Source organism: Aristolochia californica, unplaced genomic scaffold (assembly GCF_029961685.1).
Source record: "Aristolochia californica isolate CCGP_79_NKW_82.1479 unplaced genomic scaffold, dmAriCali1.0.hap1 SCAF_2, whole genome shotgun sequence".
Lineage (NCBI taxonomy): Eukaryota > Viridiplantae > Streptophyta > Magnoliopsida > Piperales > Aristolochiaceae > Aristolochia > Aristolochia californica.
The window spans coordinates 558,833-576,363 of NW_027181881.1; the positions used below are offsets into that span (position 1 = coordinate 558,833).

Sequence of the window (17,531 nt, forward strand, 5' to 3'; positions counted from 1 at the left end):
CACAAACTTCGGATGTTCGCGCATTGGGACAATGGGAGAGAGCTGCCGCTGCAATAGTTATTGTCTTTTGTGTTTTTCTTTTTTACTGTTTCCACTCTCTTTCCTTTATTAAAGAAAAAGGAGATTTTTTTTTTTATGGGAGATAAGGTTCACATGAAAAAAATGTGGAAATTAGAGGAGACAGAAACCAGAGCATCGTCTTTGCTTGCTCTTATTTGGGTCTCTCTCCATTTAAGGTTCGTAGGCTTCCTACCAGTTCCAAATTTTACCCTGAAAAGTGCATGTGATGACAACTTTACAGATCACGATTACCAGCTTTTGTGATTGTTTATTCCATGTGCAGCCGTGTCTTTACGATAGTGTCAACAGTGGAAGAGAAGCGTCTAATCCCATCGCTTTCTTCTCCATAGAAGTTATCTGAAATTCGAGAAGACACGTTATGCTGGATTTTTCAAAGAATCCTGGACTGTCACAAGTTTTGCTTGATAAAAAGAAGCTCTTTACCGAAGTCAATTTCCGGGAAAAGGGGCTGGTTCATGGGTGGGGTGTCCTAAACAGGTCAAAAATTTCGTCCGGAAGAGATTGGGTAACGTGTTTTTTTCTCGTTTCTCTCATGAGACACGAGACGGGACGCGATCTGCCAATAATATCAGTGTTCAGAAAGGGAATTGTGCTGTCTTCGTACGAGCCGAATGATTGAATTGAACTGTTCATTCGTGGGGTCCTCATCGTCTTTTAGTTCGATTAAAGAACTAGAGGGTACAGTTCTCCGAGCCACAGGCGGGACAGCCACCCACGACGGTTGGAACTTGAACTTTAACGTCCTTTATCTTCTGATTCAGCAGCTGTAGACTTATAAAAGAGAGTCCGCGGATAGGAGAGCGAGAAGAAGTTCTGTTGTTGTGAATGGTGAGAGAGGCGGAGAAGAAGGGAATGCGACTGGGGAAGTACGAGCTAGGACAGACGCTCGGAGAGGGCAACTTTGGGAAGGTGAAATACGCGAAGAATCTCGAGTCCGGGAAGGGATTCGCTGTCAAAATTTTGGAGAAGAAGAGGATTCTCGAACTAAAAATCGATGATCAGGTAAAATAACATACAAACTTTCACGCCTTTGGTATCCGTTATCTCTATAGGTCTCTTTTTGAGTTTTTCCAGTTTAGTTTCTCTGAAAAATTAAAAGTTTCTATGGCGATCGAGAGATTTTGATCCTTTGGATTCATTTCTTGCAGATAAAGAGAGAAATTGGAACTCTGAAGCTGTTGAAGCATCCGAACGTAGTCAGATTGCACGAGGTAGGAATCCATCCCCTGAGACGAAATTAAAATGCTTCCATTTCTCTCTGTTTTGCGAAATCGTCTCTTTTTATCTTTCTTCATTCCTGTAGAATCCCCGTTTTCCTCCTCGACGGAATCGAACGGGTTGATGAATTCGGCTTTCTTTTCCAATTATTTCTTCAATTATTTGTCTGTCTTTGCTGTCTCCAAGTTTTTAACGTAAATAAAAATTAACTCGGACCATTTATTTCTCTTCTTGTGCGGCACAAGAGATTCAATGAACGCTGCCATGTGGCAGCCATCCCAACCTGGATGGAAATTGAGACTTGGGTCCCACTCGACGCTTTATCGACGTCTCTTCGCGTCTGTGAACGTAGTATCGTTTTCGACGCCGTTAGAGCATATCATTTCAAGTGGGACCTGTTCCTGCGCGGTGGTGGCGGCTTCCGAAACATCTCAGGGCCACCGTAAAATGAACAGTCGGAGAGAAGAAGACTGATGTCAGCTGTCTTGAGTGGACTCTTTTTTTTTTCTGGCTCGTCTCCGAATATAGTTACAGTCGAATTGCTCAGACTGAACAAGTATTTTTAGGTTGAGTTCACCGAGCCACCTCGACAGAGTTTGGCTATTCCTCAGTGTTGAATTCTTTTAGTATTTGTTCATAGTTTCTCAGTTTAAAGTTGCAGAAGTTAGGTGGCCAATGTATAGAGACAAAAATTACTAAGAAACTTTAGAAAACTTTTGCTGTTTGCTTATCTGGTTCTGCTAAGCATGCGATCTCCAGACTTTGCTAATGCCATGGCAAACTGCAATCTGGAGAATTAAGTATGGTGGTCAGCTGTCTACAGCTCCAGTTATTCTGTCATTTTGCTAATCTTATTCCACTTTTATAAACAGCTTGCAAATGCTTATGGCATTCAAATTATTGAAACTTTAATTTTACTCTTTTGTGCAAACTTGGAATGCTACGAAATCCACAGTTAATAAAGCATTTCTCACCTTTGTTCAATTGAAATCACTTGAGAGTGTTTACTACTGAAGGTCAAATTATTAGGCTTTTCAGAATGAGAGTTCAACTCACTGAGGTTGGAATCTCCAGAGTGTCTCTCACTCCAATGATAATGTCCAATTTGTTTGCAAAGCTCTCGCCCTTGGGGTTGATTTCTATGATTTTATAATGACCACTCAAGAAATTTTATTCACCTTTGGTTGCTTTCCAGCTTTTTATCAACCCTATCCTGTTGATTTTTGTCTACACCCTGTTTCTAATATGTTTTTTTATCAATTTTTGCTCCTAATATTGACTTTTTCAGGTTATCGCTAGTAAAACCAAGATTTACATGGTGCTTGAATATGTCACTGGTGGTGAATTGTTTGACAAAATTGTGAGTATCCACATCACTTGTTATGAAGGTTTTTGTTTCTCTTTTGGTTAGTTATGTGATAAATCACCACAAAGATAATAATCGTTGATCATTTTGAATAATTTAGGCATCAAAAGGACGGCTAAGTGAAACTGAAGGTCAGAAGCTCTTTCAGCAGCTAATTGATGCTGTGAGCTACTGTCATGACAAGGGTGTATTTCATAGGGACCTGAAGGTTTGTTGAAGTTCCAAAAATCTTTCTGGCGTTTCCTGCTAAGAACAAAGAAGAATATATAGGACAATTCAATTGACCTAAAACATACCCTATAAATTTCCAAGTGGCTGGATAACTAATTTCATAGGAATGTGATTGAATCTAGAGTTGATTCTAGTAAATACCCTTGCTGGCTACCTTGTCCTCCTTTCTAACAACTTTTCTTGTAGCCCATAAAAAGTGCTTCTTCATATTCTGATATGCACTCGAGTTCTGTCAACTTACAAGCTAGTCTGCTTGTTTACAGCTAGAAAATGTACTTGTCGATGCAAAGGGGAATATAAAGATATCTGATTTTGGTCTCAGTGCTTTGCCCCAACATTTCAGAGTATTGTCTGATTGAAACTTGTTCTCCACTGAATTCTGATTCCAAATTCTATATTAATCACAAAATTCTTGTCTCAGACTCTTTGCTTTTCATTATCAACTTGCAGAATGATGGATTGTTGCACACAACCTGTGGAAGTCCAAATTATGTTGCTCCTGAGGTAACCTCCATCTTTCATTTCTTTTCCTAATTCATAAATTTATCAGTGTGGTATATCCCACATAGCATCACTAACTTGCTACCATATATGACAGGTTCTTGCCAACAGAGGATATGATGGTGCCACATCGGATCTTTGGTCATGTGGTGTTATTCTTTTTGTTATTCTTACAGGTTATCTTCCATTTGATGACAAAAATCTTGCTATTCTTTATCAGAAGGTAAGGAGGGTTACTTTTTGTTCTCATGCTTTGTTGAGCTAAAAGTTAGCTCTTTCATTTACGTTCTGACTTGTGATATGCTCAGATCCTTAGGGGTGATACCCAAATACCAAAGTGGATTTCTCCTGGTGCTCGAAAAATGATTAGGAGGATTCTTGATCCAAACCCCAAAACAAGGATAACCATAGGACAGATAAGAGCAGACGAATGGTTTAAGCAAGATTACATACCAGTGAATCCCTATGATGATGATGACAAATATATTGAAGATGAGCCCATTTCTATACAAGAGGTATGGAGAAGTTTTTTTATTCAAGTGCTGGAAGATACTATTTTTAGTCTTTCTTTTTACTTCCATTTAATTCATTCAGTATTTCACATTTCTCTTCTAAAGCCAAGTGAAAAGGATAAACAAGGAGATGTACCAACTCTCATCAACGCCTTTCAACTAATTGGGATGTCTTCATTCCTTGATCTTTCTGGGTTCTTTGAGAAAGAGGTGAGGATACACTTCTCTAGCTTCCAATCTAGACTGGCAATTCTAGCATTTCACCCATAAAGAACCAACGATAATCTTCCTGAGCTTTGATTAACTACAGGATGCTTCTGAGAGAAAGATCATGTTTACATCAAACTATTCCCAGAAGGATATAATTGAAAGGATTGAAGGCATTGTCTCAGAAATGGGATTTCGAATACTTAAAAGAAATGGCAAGGTTAGTTATTACCTAGAATAGTTGGAAGAGAAGCAAAAAGACTGTCAAGCACTCATATCTGAAATGAAATGTATATCTGTTCATGCAGTTGAAGGTGATGCAGGAACGTAAGGATTTGAACAGTCCAGGTTGCCTCTCAGTTGCTGCGGAGGTAATACAAAGTTTATCTATATTGAATAAACAAAATTATAAGAAAAATTGTGAACTCAAAAAACCTCACAAAGATTGTAACCTATATCCTTGCCTCGCAATGCTTATGAATGATCTATTTCTGATTTTGCGCAGCTGTTTGAGGTTAGTCCATCCCTTTATGTGGTAGAATTAAGAAAATCTTATGGAGATTCTACCCTGTATAGACAGGTGAGTGACTGAATTATTATCTCTCAATTCAAATGATCTTCGACCTTATGTCTTACATCCCTGAATCTGATGGCCACGCAGTTGTGTAAAAAGCTATCAAATGATCTGGGCATCTGCCAAACTCAACAGATTTTGACGGCCGAAGTATGAAGCTGAAATTTAGAGATTACCCAGGCGGAAATTTGTCCTTCAACCCGATTTAATTTCTGTACATATTTTCAATAGTATTAAGAGGACCAATAAATTGAAAGAAAACCACCTATCGTTCTACTTCTGTTCAACCTGTATATATGAATATCATACCTATTCAATCTTGCAGCTGAAGTTTAACAACATATAAAAACGGTATGATCCATTGGCCAAGTGAACCAGTACATCACTTCATTGAAGCGTTCGGATTTGCTTTTAAACAAAACCTCTTTTTGTTCTTCATGAGGTTGGGCCCAAAATAAACATAGTTTCAGTGTTATGCATAAAATTTCCCCTGCAGATTAAATGAAGGAAGCCTGAAGCTCTAAATATGTTTACATCACTATGAAACTCTTGAACAGGTCGAGATATCTCCCAGATAATCTGATATAATTGAAAGCTCACTCTTCACAACAGAGCAAAACTATATCTGATTGATGGGAGGTACAATAATTGACGGGTAATCTGCTTGGCAAGTCTGATACAAAAGTTTCTCGTATTACATGAAAGAGACCAAAGAGTCTAAACAGGGATGTGAACAAACAAAACTTTTCTACAGAATTCATAACTCGTGAGAAGGTTCTTGAAACTGATAATCCTTAAAACAGCTTAGTCAACTGGATAAAAACAATACAGAGATCTAATTAGTTGATTCTGCTAATGCTTCCTCAAAAAACTCTGATTTCCAGAGGTCACGTTAGAAGATGAGCACCCTCCAGAAAGAAAATCCTATGTCCGCATCTTAGGCTGCAAGCACAGGGACAGATACATTCAGTAACAATCCATTCCACTTCTACTAGGCTCAGTACTAGTTGAAGGGAACATAAAAAATTTCAATTCCATTAGCTTGCACATCACTTGCCTGTCAAAGCATACACAACAATTGATGCTTGAAGCTCCTTGTCCACTTTGAAATGTGCATGAAAGAATCTTTTTAACTGTTAACCATCATATCGATTGATTCACTACTCTAAGAATCAAAGCTGACAGGAGTACAAAAGCTTCATATGAAGTAGTCTACCATTTCAAACTAACCTCTTTATAGGAATGTGAAGTTAAGAATTCCTGTAGTTGTCTTTCTTGAGGATCAAACAATACAATATGACTAGGGAAAGACCAATTTGCCTTCATGTTTAGTATGAAACCAACAGGGTCCATCATGAAGCGGTCTGATTCATCCAACGTTCCTTTTTCATTGCTGCAAAATCATGCAGAAATGGCGTTAAAGAAAAGACAAATGCATAAAACAAAAAGATGGACAGCCTTGACAGGCAAAAGTTAGAAGTTTGATGATAACCACCTCGGTGAGCAATCTAAAAACCACATGGGTAGATCATGATGTAGTGATGAGTAATATGGCGTTGCATGGCAAGGTGTTAGGAAAAGAATGCTCCTCACTTCCCCTCCAACAGCCTCGTTAGCTAGAAAGTTCATAACATCTTCACTTCCCCTCTGTAGGCAGTTTTCAGGTCAGGGTCAATGAAGGCACTTACACAGCAAAAGAAGTCAACTCAGCAAACTGGAAAAGCTAAAAAATGATAGCTAGAAGGTAATGATCAAATAATTGCTTACCTGATGAACCAAGCTCATGTATAGGGCCATAGGAAGATTGGTTGCAAAAAGAAAGAATATAGCCAACTGCATCTTACTAGGACGGCGTACACTGAAGTTCAAAGATCTCTTCCTTTTATTGCTAAGATCTATTTCTGCCAATGTGTATCCAGCAAACATCAAAGCTATTGGAAGCACTGGCAGGACAAACCTGTAACTCAAGTCCTAGATATAAGTGTGCAGTTCATCATGAAGTGAGCAAAGGAAAGCACAAGTACAAAACCTCTCAACTTGATTGTTTTCCTATTTCTTCCTTCCTATCAGACTTGGGTTTGCATCACAATCATTTCTCAAGTGAAAAGAGTTCACATTTTCTATGAGGAAAATAGTCCTCTTTAGCAATGCAAGTGGGAGATCAAGCTACAGGTCAATTAAGCTACCTGAATTCCTTGTGACCAAGTATACTGTAAAGCCCCAGGACCCATACGATTAGACCAAAAAGTTTCCATTGTTTAGATTTATGGATTCCAAAGGCAGAGAATGGTAGAAAAGAGAAGATCATAACTGGAAATCCCTCCGTGAAGTACCAATGCCACTTGTGTGTTCCATAATAGTCCCCACCAGTGGAGAGAAAGTTGAACTTCAGAAAATTTAGTGGCACAAAGACCAATGAGCCATACATTATCCAATCCACTAAACCTGTAACCATGATCACAAGGGTCCTGAGAACAGAAGAAAATTATGTGAGGGAGACTACCTTGCAGAAAACAATAAAACAAGAAAAGCGCTACAAGCATCTCCGCCTTTTTAAATTATGAATCATTTGATTCTGTTATGTGGAGAGAAGCAATTCAGATGGAGAGGCCAGGTAGATTGAAAGTGCCAGAACTATTTCAATAGTACAAAATCAGACATTCCTTGAGAAAATTTCAATTGCAATGGAGACTAAGAATCCTTGTATAACTAAACGTGGGTAGGTGCAATAAGGGAAAAATACATGCATACATCACTGGGCAGCTTGGCTAGGAACAAACATAATGAGCTGCAAAGGGACACAAATTTTTTTTTTAATCTCTCTGTAATTATTCTCATCCTTAAACTGCTTATCTTTTCTATATATTGTCTGTGTGTAGCTGAAGCTGTTTCTCACTTAAACAAGAACACCAAAATAGTATGATGTAAGTGCAAATCCATGTTCAAGTTTTGAAGGCTTCCGAAAGGTCAAAATATTGACAACACAAAACAAAGATATCCCAGAATAAGAATCTAGGACAAGGACTGAAGCAAATATATTTAAGAAAACATTAAATGCTAGCAATAAGAAAAGAAAAAAAAGACAGCTCTATTACCTACCCAATTGGGAGTACCTCGAAAAATAAAAACATCATTCTGTCATGTGCCTCAAATAGCTCCAGAAGGCCAACATACAACCATGTGATTGCACTTGTTGGTCGGATAGCACAAGCTAGTCCTGCTAAAGCCAAAGCCAACTTTCTTGAATCTGTTGGAACTTTCTTAGAAGAGCCTCTAAAAGTAGGCCAGTAGTATAGACTAATAACAGTTAAAACCGTCTCCAGGACATTTGATAAAGTTCGAGGCGAACAGAAGAACATAAACCAGTTCATCAACTGACAAAATAGCTGAACATAAGTCAAGTACAGCATGGGAACCAGCTCTTGAAAATGGAAGTTTGTCCAGTCTGTTCATATTTATAACATATAATAAAAAAGGATACAACCCCATTTTTTAATGGTGATTGGCTTTTCATTGAAATTGTAAGGATACAACCCATTTTGCTACGTGCTCATTAAAAATAAGACAGGAAAGTTTGTGTAGATAAAAATCGCCAAATGATGAGAATATGGATTGAAGAAGTCGGGGAGCCTTCATCTGCCATTCCAGAAAAAAAATAAACATAAAGTATGAGTATAAAGAAATTTGACATGCAGTCACAGAGTAGTGGAACAATACGAGGATTTGTATTGGATGTGAATACTTAATAAACCAAATAAACAGCATAAGAAATCTGGTATGCACTTCCATGCCTGTGGAAGAAAGATTCAACATGCTTTTATAGACAAAAGATCTGGAAACTTATACATATAAGAACTTGATGTTCAGCTTTATAAGGAACTTTATGTCAGCTGAACAAGAATAGTGTCAACCAGGTAGGGGTATAGCTACATTATGCTGAGGGGACCATTGCCATGCAGCAATCTTTCTATGGCCATTCAGTTTTTTAACTTCTGTCTTTGGCCCCCACCACCAAAATTCTAGCTATGACCCTGCTATCAGGAGATGGTGTCCATGCTAACACAATCATTCCTTAATTACATGTAAACCCTGAGGAACTGACATTGCCACTTCGAAGCCACTTCTATAGAAGGATGGTCATACATAACCTACTTTGCAAGAAACACACCTGACATAGGACAACTAAGCAAATAACAACCAATTCGACATTACCATGAACCACGGTGTGTCCAGCTGAAAGAATGCCATGATTTTGTAAAGTGAGGCAAAGATCAGTGGATGAAGATAACTGCGAATCCCCCTTTGCCATTCCCACGTCAAATGCCCGTACCTAACATTTGCATTAGATCCCAGCACCCAATAAATATGCCAGATTATCAGATCAATTGAACACATTTAAACTGAGTGAACTGCAGCCTACTTACCCAAATACAATGCGATGAGCAACTTCTAGAGACTGCCAGTGCTCATCAGGGTTGAAATAGGTCTGAACAAGGAAGCAGTTCACTAATCGAAATGTAAGACAGATTCCAAAAATTCTTTTCCCTGATGAAAAGAAAAGAGTGGTTCTTTTAGTCTTTGGAGTTTCTTCTTCTTGTTGCTCAGCAAGGATAGGTTTGAGGTCAATTGGATCTTGGGTTTTCAGTCTCTGCTTCATATTTGCCAAAAGGGCTGCCACTAGGAAGAATGGTAAGCTCACGTAACTGGGTCTTCAAAGATGACACTGCGAGCTAGCAGAAATGTACAAAAATAGTATTAGGATCCATAACTCAGTGAATTCAGTGACTTTTGGTTTGCATATAACGAAATTCAAAGTCAGCCAGTTACTCAATGGTGGTTTCATTGAATAGTAATTTCTCCATCTTCATTTCTGACATTTTTGCTAATTTTAAAGTTGTCTAACTTGAGTATAAATCAATGAATCAACAATTACAAGCTCCATCAAAATAGATATCTACTTGCCGCTGTGCATTGATATGGTGAGCAATGGGTGCCAGCTGTCATAGTAAGATATTAAAGCAGAAAGTAGAAGTTCGTGTAAAGAAAGTAGATCATCTAAGCGAAGAGTAACTGACACTGATGGTAAGAGAAAATGGAAACTTATTTTAAATTCATATAATTTTGATGGCCTTTTTCAAGTTTGACACTTTGTATTGGTGGATTTGAGTCAAAGAAATTCAACACGCCTATTAGCAAAACAGATGTTTCCACAAGATACACAATCGGGCAAACATCACGTTAGAAAAATTGATGATATGGCTTTCAATGTGACAAAGATTTATTACTAAAAGAAAGCACCAAACTCAATATTGTGATTATCAAGTCAGGAATCAGAATTCATGATACAAAGTTGATATATCGGTGATACTGAGTCAGTACAATGACAGAAACTTGGTATTCATATTCTATATTGCAACAAAAGGGCCAAGTGGGTCCCCCTGAAACCTGCCTTATCCCTATGTCAGTGTTGATGCCAAGAATGGAGAGAAGCACGGCTCCCCTCTCATTCCCTTGCTGTCAATTTAAGCGGAAAAGTATACCTGAGAGGAGAAAACAACAAAGAATAATTTAATCGAACAGATGACCAGAAGACTCACCGAGACAGGGCGAGAAGATTTAGCCAAAGCGGTAACTGCAAAGCACGTTATGAGCAAGAAGCTAAACAATAAGAAAACAAGGAACCGTAGCGTTCAATGCTTCACCCCAGTCAGAGCTCAGAACCCAGTCTGCAAACACCTCCGGTCTCCGGTCTAATGGCCGCAAGCACCTCTAGCCGAGAGAGAGAATGGGGAGAGAGGGGCAGATGAGCTTCCTCGGTTAAAAATAAAATCAATTGACGACGAAGAACGAAGAGATTAACGAAGAAATCGTAGAAATGGAGGATGATTTTGCCGAGCCTCTCGAGTTTCTGATTCGCCGACTCCCCGAAATCGAAGCCCGAAGACAAAGTCGAAGAGAGGAACGTTTGCCGGAAATTAGGTTCGGGCCCGAAATTGCTCGTGAAGTAACGAGCCGGCTCGCGAGCCGTTGAACTGAATCGCCGTTCGCGTAAACGAGCCCGAACCTCTTACTCGAATTCGGTTCGAGTTCGAAATTTATAAAACCGAGCTCAAGCAATTCGCGACTCGATTCGACCACAGGCGAACTAGGAAAATGTCAAGGAAAATGCCTTTACAAAATGCTGCTCTCCAATTTCAGCATTAAACGACACAAGACATAACTGTAAAATTCCAGATCATATGGATCAGTCAAATCGCATAACCAATCCAATTCAAGTAATGATGGAGAGGACAGAAAAGCCTGTAAAAGTACAATCGCATTTGATTTCTCATTTTCTTCAACCGGAATCAATATATCTCCACAAACAGGAAAGAAAGGAACAAACCAGAAAAGAGATAAAATAACCCGAATTAGGTCTACGGATTGATCGAGTGAGCGAAGCTGTTGTGACACGAAAAAAAGGGGAAAAGATCTTAACACAGGAACCGTGGCCCAGCCGGAGTGACAGTACTGAGAAGCAGAGAAAGCTCCAGCACGACGCCGACGAGGTAAGGGTTGGATCCGGTTGAAGCCAATTATCTAAGTTTGAAGTTGAAACCAGAGAAGATATCACGCATACGATCTTATCTCACCAACGTATTTCCATAGAAAACGAAATTATACCTCCGGTGACTGTAATTGCCTCGACTCACCAACTTCTCTGGAAAAGAAAGACTGGATCACCCTTCTCTCCTCTTCCGTCTCTTGCGCCTCTACCGCTAGATCGTGGAGTACCAGCTAGTACATTTCACCTAGCATTTTCCTTGGGAAACAGTACGTGTGGAAAGATTTTTTTCCCAAAGTCTCGGGTTTGACAGTACGTGTACTACAATAATTCAAACGCCTGTACTTTTCCTTTGAGGGTGTACTTTGACAGTTGCAGAAACTCGTTCCTCTTGCATTATATATCACATCTTATACCTGCAAGTCGTTCCTCAGAACTTAAAGGAAGCGACGGGTTTTGCAGAAGCGGCTGGGAGGAAGAAGATTTGGGCGAGAGAATGGGGGAAAGAAAAGGGTGCAGAAAGGGGGCAAAGACGGGGGCAAGGCAGTGCAAGGGATGGGTAAACAACAAAAGCGTCTCTGTTGTTGCCCGTCCCCTGCACTGCCTCTTCCCTGGCTCTCTCTTTTTTCTTTTTCTTCTCGTATTTTTACGATTTTTTACTCTCTTACTAACCTTTCAATTTTTCCAGCTCAGTTGCTTTCCTCGTTCGCCCAAGAGGGATGGAATGATCCATCCAACTTCCGGGAGATTTGGCAGGCCAAACACAAGCGTGATAATCAAACATCTCAGATTTTTTCAGCAGGAATGTTCCAAGACGGGAGCCCACTAATGCTGGCAAAAATCCACTCGTCGGCGCTACTTTTGATGATGAGCACCTTACTGATGTAGACAACGCTCGACAGACCGAAGTATGGAGTGTTTCAAAACTGTAATTACTGTATATCATCTTTTCTTCGTTAAGATAGCGTTCAATGCTATTCTCATTCCCAAAGAAAAACCCAAACTACCATGGGCGGAATGCAAGTTAGAATATCCAAATGGGCTACCTTTCGCAAAAGGGTCCGACCCCAAAATCAAGTTTACAAACATCTGAATCTCGGCGTACCAATGAAATTTATACATTGGCTACAATATATTCAGAGGAGCGCAAGAATTAAGACACCCTTACAGTCTACAGAACGTTGGGTGTACAATAAACATCATTTTCCCCTGAAAACCAAATTGGAGAATAATTGTCAGACGAAGTATAGGGTATAAAGAATGAATTGGGGGGGGGAGAGGAGGGGGGAGGGGGGGTACTTACGTGTTCATCATCAAAGTGATGTTGTCCCCCTTTAAAAGAATCCTTCCTGAAAAGATAATAGAAATGATCCAAGGATTTTAGACGGTAACAAGTGGAAAAAAGACGAAGATGAATTAGAATGAATCATTAAAGACATACCCAAGGACTTTCTAGTATTCTTCTTGGCGTTAAACTCTTCGGCATCCTCTAAAACTAAATTCATGTACTCATCAAATCCCTGACAAAAAGACAAGAAAACCAATACTAAGATAATGCACTCTTCAATTGTGAAAGATCATACCCAGAATATAACAAAGGTAGAGAATTAAGAGAACTAAAACTTGGGTTTATACTAGAGAATGCACAATTTCAAGCCCACTAAGAGAAAGATAAGCAACTAAACAAGAAATTATCAGATTCAAAAATAAGTACACATCCAAAAGTTTGAAAGCATTCTGAATGTTTGCTGATAAAGTCAATGAAAAAGAATAATCACCACATAAGCATTACTATTTCCAAAAATCAACAATCAAAAGGTCCAGATATATACTTATGATGAGATGAAATGGTCTAAACATTACCTGCTACTAGTACAACAGACCAACTCAATGTAAAAGATATGACTGATAGAGGTTCCTCCCACAGCCAGAGATATATCACCAAAACTGCAAACATTTTTCATCTAACGCTTCAACAAGCTGATGAGGGAAGCCTATTCTAGGTTCATGAGGTGTTTACCAGAATCGCCCCTGGAACAAAGACAAAACCAAGAAAAAAAACGGTGGCCTAACTAGGTATAGGTGAGCAGAAAGTGTTGAAATATCAGAAAATGCAGGCCAAATGTTTGGAGATGTTAGATATGACAAAGGCCAGATAGCATGCCCACCATACGCAGTTCAATGCTATGACAGGAACAGTAGAAAATTTAATGATGACAAAGAAAAGTTGCATATAAAATGAGTGGACAAAACGGCCTAGAAGACTCTTCCAGCAATCAAAACAAGTGAAGATCCCCCCACCCCCACAAAACAAAACAAAAACAAAAAAATGGGGGAAGCCTATTCTAGGTTTGGTAATACAATAGCTCGTCAAAAGGTATCCAGTAGGGTAGAAGAGCTAGTTGTACACATAAGGTGTTTACCAGAATCACCCCTGGAACAAAAACAAAACCAAGAAAAAAAAACGGTGGCCTAACTAGGTATAGGTGAGCAGAAAGTGTTGAAAATATCAGAAAATGACAGGTCAAATGTTTGGAGATGTTAGACACGACAAAGGCCAGATAGCTATGCAGTTCAATGCTATGACAGGAACAGTTGGAAATTTAATGATGAAAAATTTTGCATATAAAGTGTGTGAATAAAAAGACCAAGAAAGACAAAATTCTTGAGCTACCAGCAATCAAAACAAATCAAGATATTCTAGGAGTGCCAGTTGCAGCAAAAGCCATTTTGGAGGGATGAGGTACAGGCGACACAGTGACTTGAGGGGCCCCAAGCAGTCTCTGAAATATGTATGTGTCTGTGAGAAAAGGTATAAGTAACAAAAAAAAGGTACCATACAAGGGCGGCTGAAAGAGAGAAATACAAAGACAATGAAAAAATAAAAAAATAAATGAAACAAAACAGGTACCATATAAAGATCGTCAAAGCTATAAACAAACAAAACAAGTGGTTCCTTCAGTCTACTTAATAATGTATTTACTGTTATCAACAAGGAGCAATTTTACATGGCCACTTATACATTGGAAAGGCTGATCTTCTATCACATCCTTAAGATAGTTTAGGACACCTCATTAAGGTTGTGTGTAGGTACAAAGGCTTCATAAACAAAATGGTGTAGCATCACAAAGTGGCACATAAATCTTTTTGAGTGCATCCATCTGACCTAGAGGATCGTGAAGCAGCAGTAGAACAAGCTAAACCTCAAGGATGATGCTTCTTAAAAAGGGTTGGAATATTAGGATATCGATAAAAATATAGTGAGGTACAGGGACACTATTAATATCCTTGGGAATGTGAGACTGTAATTATTGTCATCTAAGAAGTGTTATTGAAAATAAATCTAATGGAGGGACACAATTATAATTCTTGAGGATTAATGAAATAAAGGAAATAGTCCAAAATTTCAGCCAAGATCATTGTTGATAAGATCGGTTACCTCTGATGAAACCAAATAATAATTCATATATATATATATATATATATATATACACACACACACACGGCTGATCCAATACGAAAAACCATTTGGTGTGAAACAGCGATCTGATCGGACAGCTGAGATAGCCATCGATCGTGATTGGATAGCTGAGATAGTGTTTCGCATGTTTCGCACCAAATCTATCTATATCTATATATAGATATATAGATATATTATGTAGTTCCATAGCAATTAATAACAATATCAGACTGCCAATTATTCTTGAAAAATCTAACTTGAAATGCATCATCCTCTGCAATTCTCAAAATAGTAATAAAATACTAATCTCTGTAATAAATACTAATAGGTGCAAAATCAAAATGATTAAAATTTAAGTATTCTCAATAAAGCAGGTTTGCTATTCAAATCCTCCCTCCAGTGCCTAAAATAATTTCACTTGTCTTTCTAGTAAAAAAAAAAAAAAAGCATTCTCAATACAGTTGCATCAGGTTAAAGATATTCCTGACAGACAATTTTGCCACCTATGAGAAAACTCATAGTTGTAACAGATTTTTAATGCATGGCCTTCATTAGGTAAAATTCTCATATATGCACTCCCAGAGAACGTCTCTCATACAAGAAGCCATTCTCTGCACAAACTTATGTTTTATAGAACCAGCAATATTACTAGAGATTTTATTTTGTGTATTATTTCATGCTCTAAGGCCACTTAAGTTTAAAGTAAAAACCACATTTTATGTGCATAGTCCTTAGGGTTGCCCGGACAAATAATCTAAAGGCTTTGAAACAACAGGAGATCTCAACATTCCAACTACATAAGTCAGGAAATGGACCCATAGAGAAGAAGTGGCCTACTAATACACCCACTTCATTTTGTTTAAGATCCACACTTGGTCAAGTGGCGTCCACTTCTCCAAACATCCTCTTTCTTCAGGAACCTTTACTCTAGTTTTACAAATATAGGTGACCTTAGAGAGTCGAGAAGACAAAAATTCTATTATTTTCTCATTTGATGAAACTTTAGGCATATGGTGATGTTCTGATGAGTGCATGTGTAAGCACTTTACCGTTATTTGGACTTTGCTGTATGAATTTTTATGATTAATATAATCAGTCATCTTAGTTTGGTTAATCTTTCTAATTTCACGATAAGCCACTCAAAATAATGACCAAAAAATTGCTCAAATCAATCAAATTTAAAAGGTGTGGACATGATAGACATAATCTGTGTCTCTAACTATCCAAAAAACCTCACCTTCTTTAATCTCTATATCCTAGTTTTGTAAAATTAAGACATATGTTCATTCCTCCTCTTTAGGACTTCTCATGTTCAGCCACTGAAATCGATGATTCCAATAAAGCCCAACGCCACTATTGCCTTTCATATTTTAAAGGTCACTCAATAATCAATAGTACTCCCTGTAATAGCTCAATACCGTCTTGACCATTAAAATGAAGCCTAAAAACAAACCTCAGCCACAGCAAAAGGGATTGACACAAGAATGAGCATCACAAATGAACAAAAAAACTAGCAGAAAAGCACAGGAAAACATCCAACTTACGATGATGCGGCCTTCGATCCTCAGATCCTTCTGCTCGAAAAGCCAAATTTGAATGCGAGCTTTCTGAGCCACATCCCAAACACAGTAAGAAAACGATGACGAAATGTACTAAAGCGACAGAAAAAGTCAACAAGTCACAATCCTTACGCTTTGAAGAAACCGGAAAATAAGATTCTGTCGCGGCGATCATCCCAATAGAACAGCACACAGAAACCGTCAGAACAAAAAAATAAAACAAATGCCGATCCTAGTAAAACAGAATCAAAGAGAAACAACTTACGATGGGCTGGGTCATAATCCTCTGAACTCTAGTGGTCGCCATGGCTGCAGGTTCGCCTTCTTTCCCGCCCTTTGGCTCGCAGATGCTCGGAGAAATCCAAAACCCTAGATAAATCTGCGTGACCGTGTAGAGGGAATAATTCGACGAAGCAAAATAAGTTGCAGTACCTTCATAAAAAAAAAATTAAGTTGCAGTATAGAAATATCCGCTGTACCAAGCCCATTTCTCTGATCAAATTGGGCTCACTCAAAAAGGCCCATTTCACATGTAGAGCCATTTAAGTTTAGGATTTCCTCATTTTGTCAGGTAGTCGTAGAAAGCTTTTACAAGGGCTGGAAACTTGTTCTTGAAACTAAATCAAAACTTCTCTTAAGTTTTATGGGAAACCATTTGAAATTTTAAAAAATTAAAATTAACAATAAAAAATTATTTTTAAAACAATTTATTTAATAGAATATTATTTTTTTATAATTATTTATTTTATCTAAAATTTAATTGATAATTATTTTTATTAATAATTTATTTCTAATATTAATTTACATCAAAATGTAGGAATTTTTCTTGTTTAATTCTTATTTGTTTCTTACAAGCTTCAAGATAGTTTCTTGGAATTCCATGAACATTTTATATTTTTTTAATTAAGTTCTTAACTTCATTTTTTTTTTTTTTGCATATATTTATTACCACATTTCTAGTCAAAGTTTCTCATTTTATTCCCTATTTTTTATATCTTTGTTTGGTACCTATGAACTACATATTTAAAATATGGTCGACAAATATAAAACAAGGGTTTAGGGTTTAGAATCGACTTCCACCTCCAATCTCCAAACAAAAGGGAGAGTGGGAATGTTGAACCTTTCTCCTCTCCTTTGTGTTAAAAGAGAAAAGAACTCTCTTCTTTCCACCCCAAAGTAAGGGGAAGGGAGTATGAAGAGGACATAAGTGGTGCCTCTCATCCTCTCTCAAGATGGAGGAGGGTGGCACCATCCTTAGTAACCTCAGAGCAAGTGGTG

General features: G+C 38.2%; 3 protein-coding genes across 8 annotated transcripts; 1 reads left to right on the forward strand and 2 right to left on the reverse strand.

Annotated features, from left to right (window-relative positions):
* The first annotated feature begins 885 nt into the window (after positions 1 to 885).
* On the forward strand, positions 886 to 5,034 carry LOC137956864 (CBL-interacting protein kinase 1-like). Its single transcript, XM_068804516.1, has 13 exons — positions 886 to 1,083; positions 1,230 to 1,292; positions 2,588 to 2,659; positions 2,766 to 2,873; positions 3,160 to 3,240; positions 3,347 to 3,400; positions 3,495 to 3,620; positions 3,706 to 3,912; positions 4,015 to 4,119; positions 4,220 to 4,336; positions 4,425 to 4,487; positions 4,622 to 4,696; positions 4,778 to 5,034. The coding sequence occupies exons 1-13, from the start codon at positions 907 to 909 to the stop codon at positions 4,844 to 4,846; spliced, it is 1,317 nt and encodes a 438-aa protein (XP_068660617.1). The 5' UTR covers positions 886 to 906; the 3' UTR covers positions 4,847 to 5,034.
* A 111-nt stretch (positions 5,035 to 5,145) lies between these two features.
* On the reverse strand, positions 5,146 to 11,708 carry LOC137955810 (mannosyltransferase APTG1). Of its 6 annotated transcripts, XM_068802957.1 has the most exons (11): positions 10,288 to 10,809; positions 9,115 to 9,420; positions 8,903 to 9,020; positions 8,222 to 8,326; positions 7,790 to 8,076; positions 6,877 to 7,158; positions 6,458 to 6,647; positions 6,186 to 6,337; positions 5,921 to 6,083; positions 5,748 to 5,823; positions 5,146 to 5,632 (listed from the first exon to the last, which is right to left on the reverse strand). In XM_068802957.1, the coding sequence occupies exons 2-11, from the start codon at positions 9,345 to 9,347 to the stop codon at positions 5,628 to 5,630; spliced, it is 1,611 nt and encodes a 536-aa protein (XP_068659058.1). In that variant the 5' UTR covers positions 9,348 to 9,420; positions 10,288 to 10,809; the 3' UTR covers positions 5,146 to 5,627. The 6 variants fall into 6 exon arrangements, with proteins under 6 accessions (XP_068659058.1, XP_068659059.1, XP_068659060.1 ...); XM_068802958.1 differs by lacking the exon at positions 5,748 to 5,823; XM_068802955.1 differs by lacking the exons at positions 5,146 to 5,632; positions 10,288 to 10,809 and adding an exon at positions 11,354 to 11,708 and having other exon boundaries at positions 5,740 to 5,823.
* Positions 11,709 to 12,264: 556 nt separating this feature from the next.
* LOC137956580 (uncharacterized) lies at positions 12,265 to 16,674 on the reverse strand. Its single transcript, XM_068804122.1, has 6 exons — positions 16,519 to 16,674; positions 16,386 to 16,412; positions 16,239 to 16,301; positions 12,676 to 12,754; positions 12,538 to 12,583; positions 12,265 to 12,443 (listed from the first exon to the last, which is right to left on the reverse strand). The coding sequence occupies exons 1-6, from the start codon at positions 16,558 to 16,560 to the stop codon at positions 12,434 to 12,436; spliced, it is 267 nt and encodes an 88-aa protein (XP_068660223.1). The 5' UTR covers positions 16,561 to 16,674; the 3' UTR covers positions 12,265 to 12,433.
* Between the last annotated feature and the right edge of the window lie 857 nt (positions 16,675 to 17,531).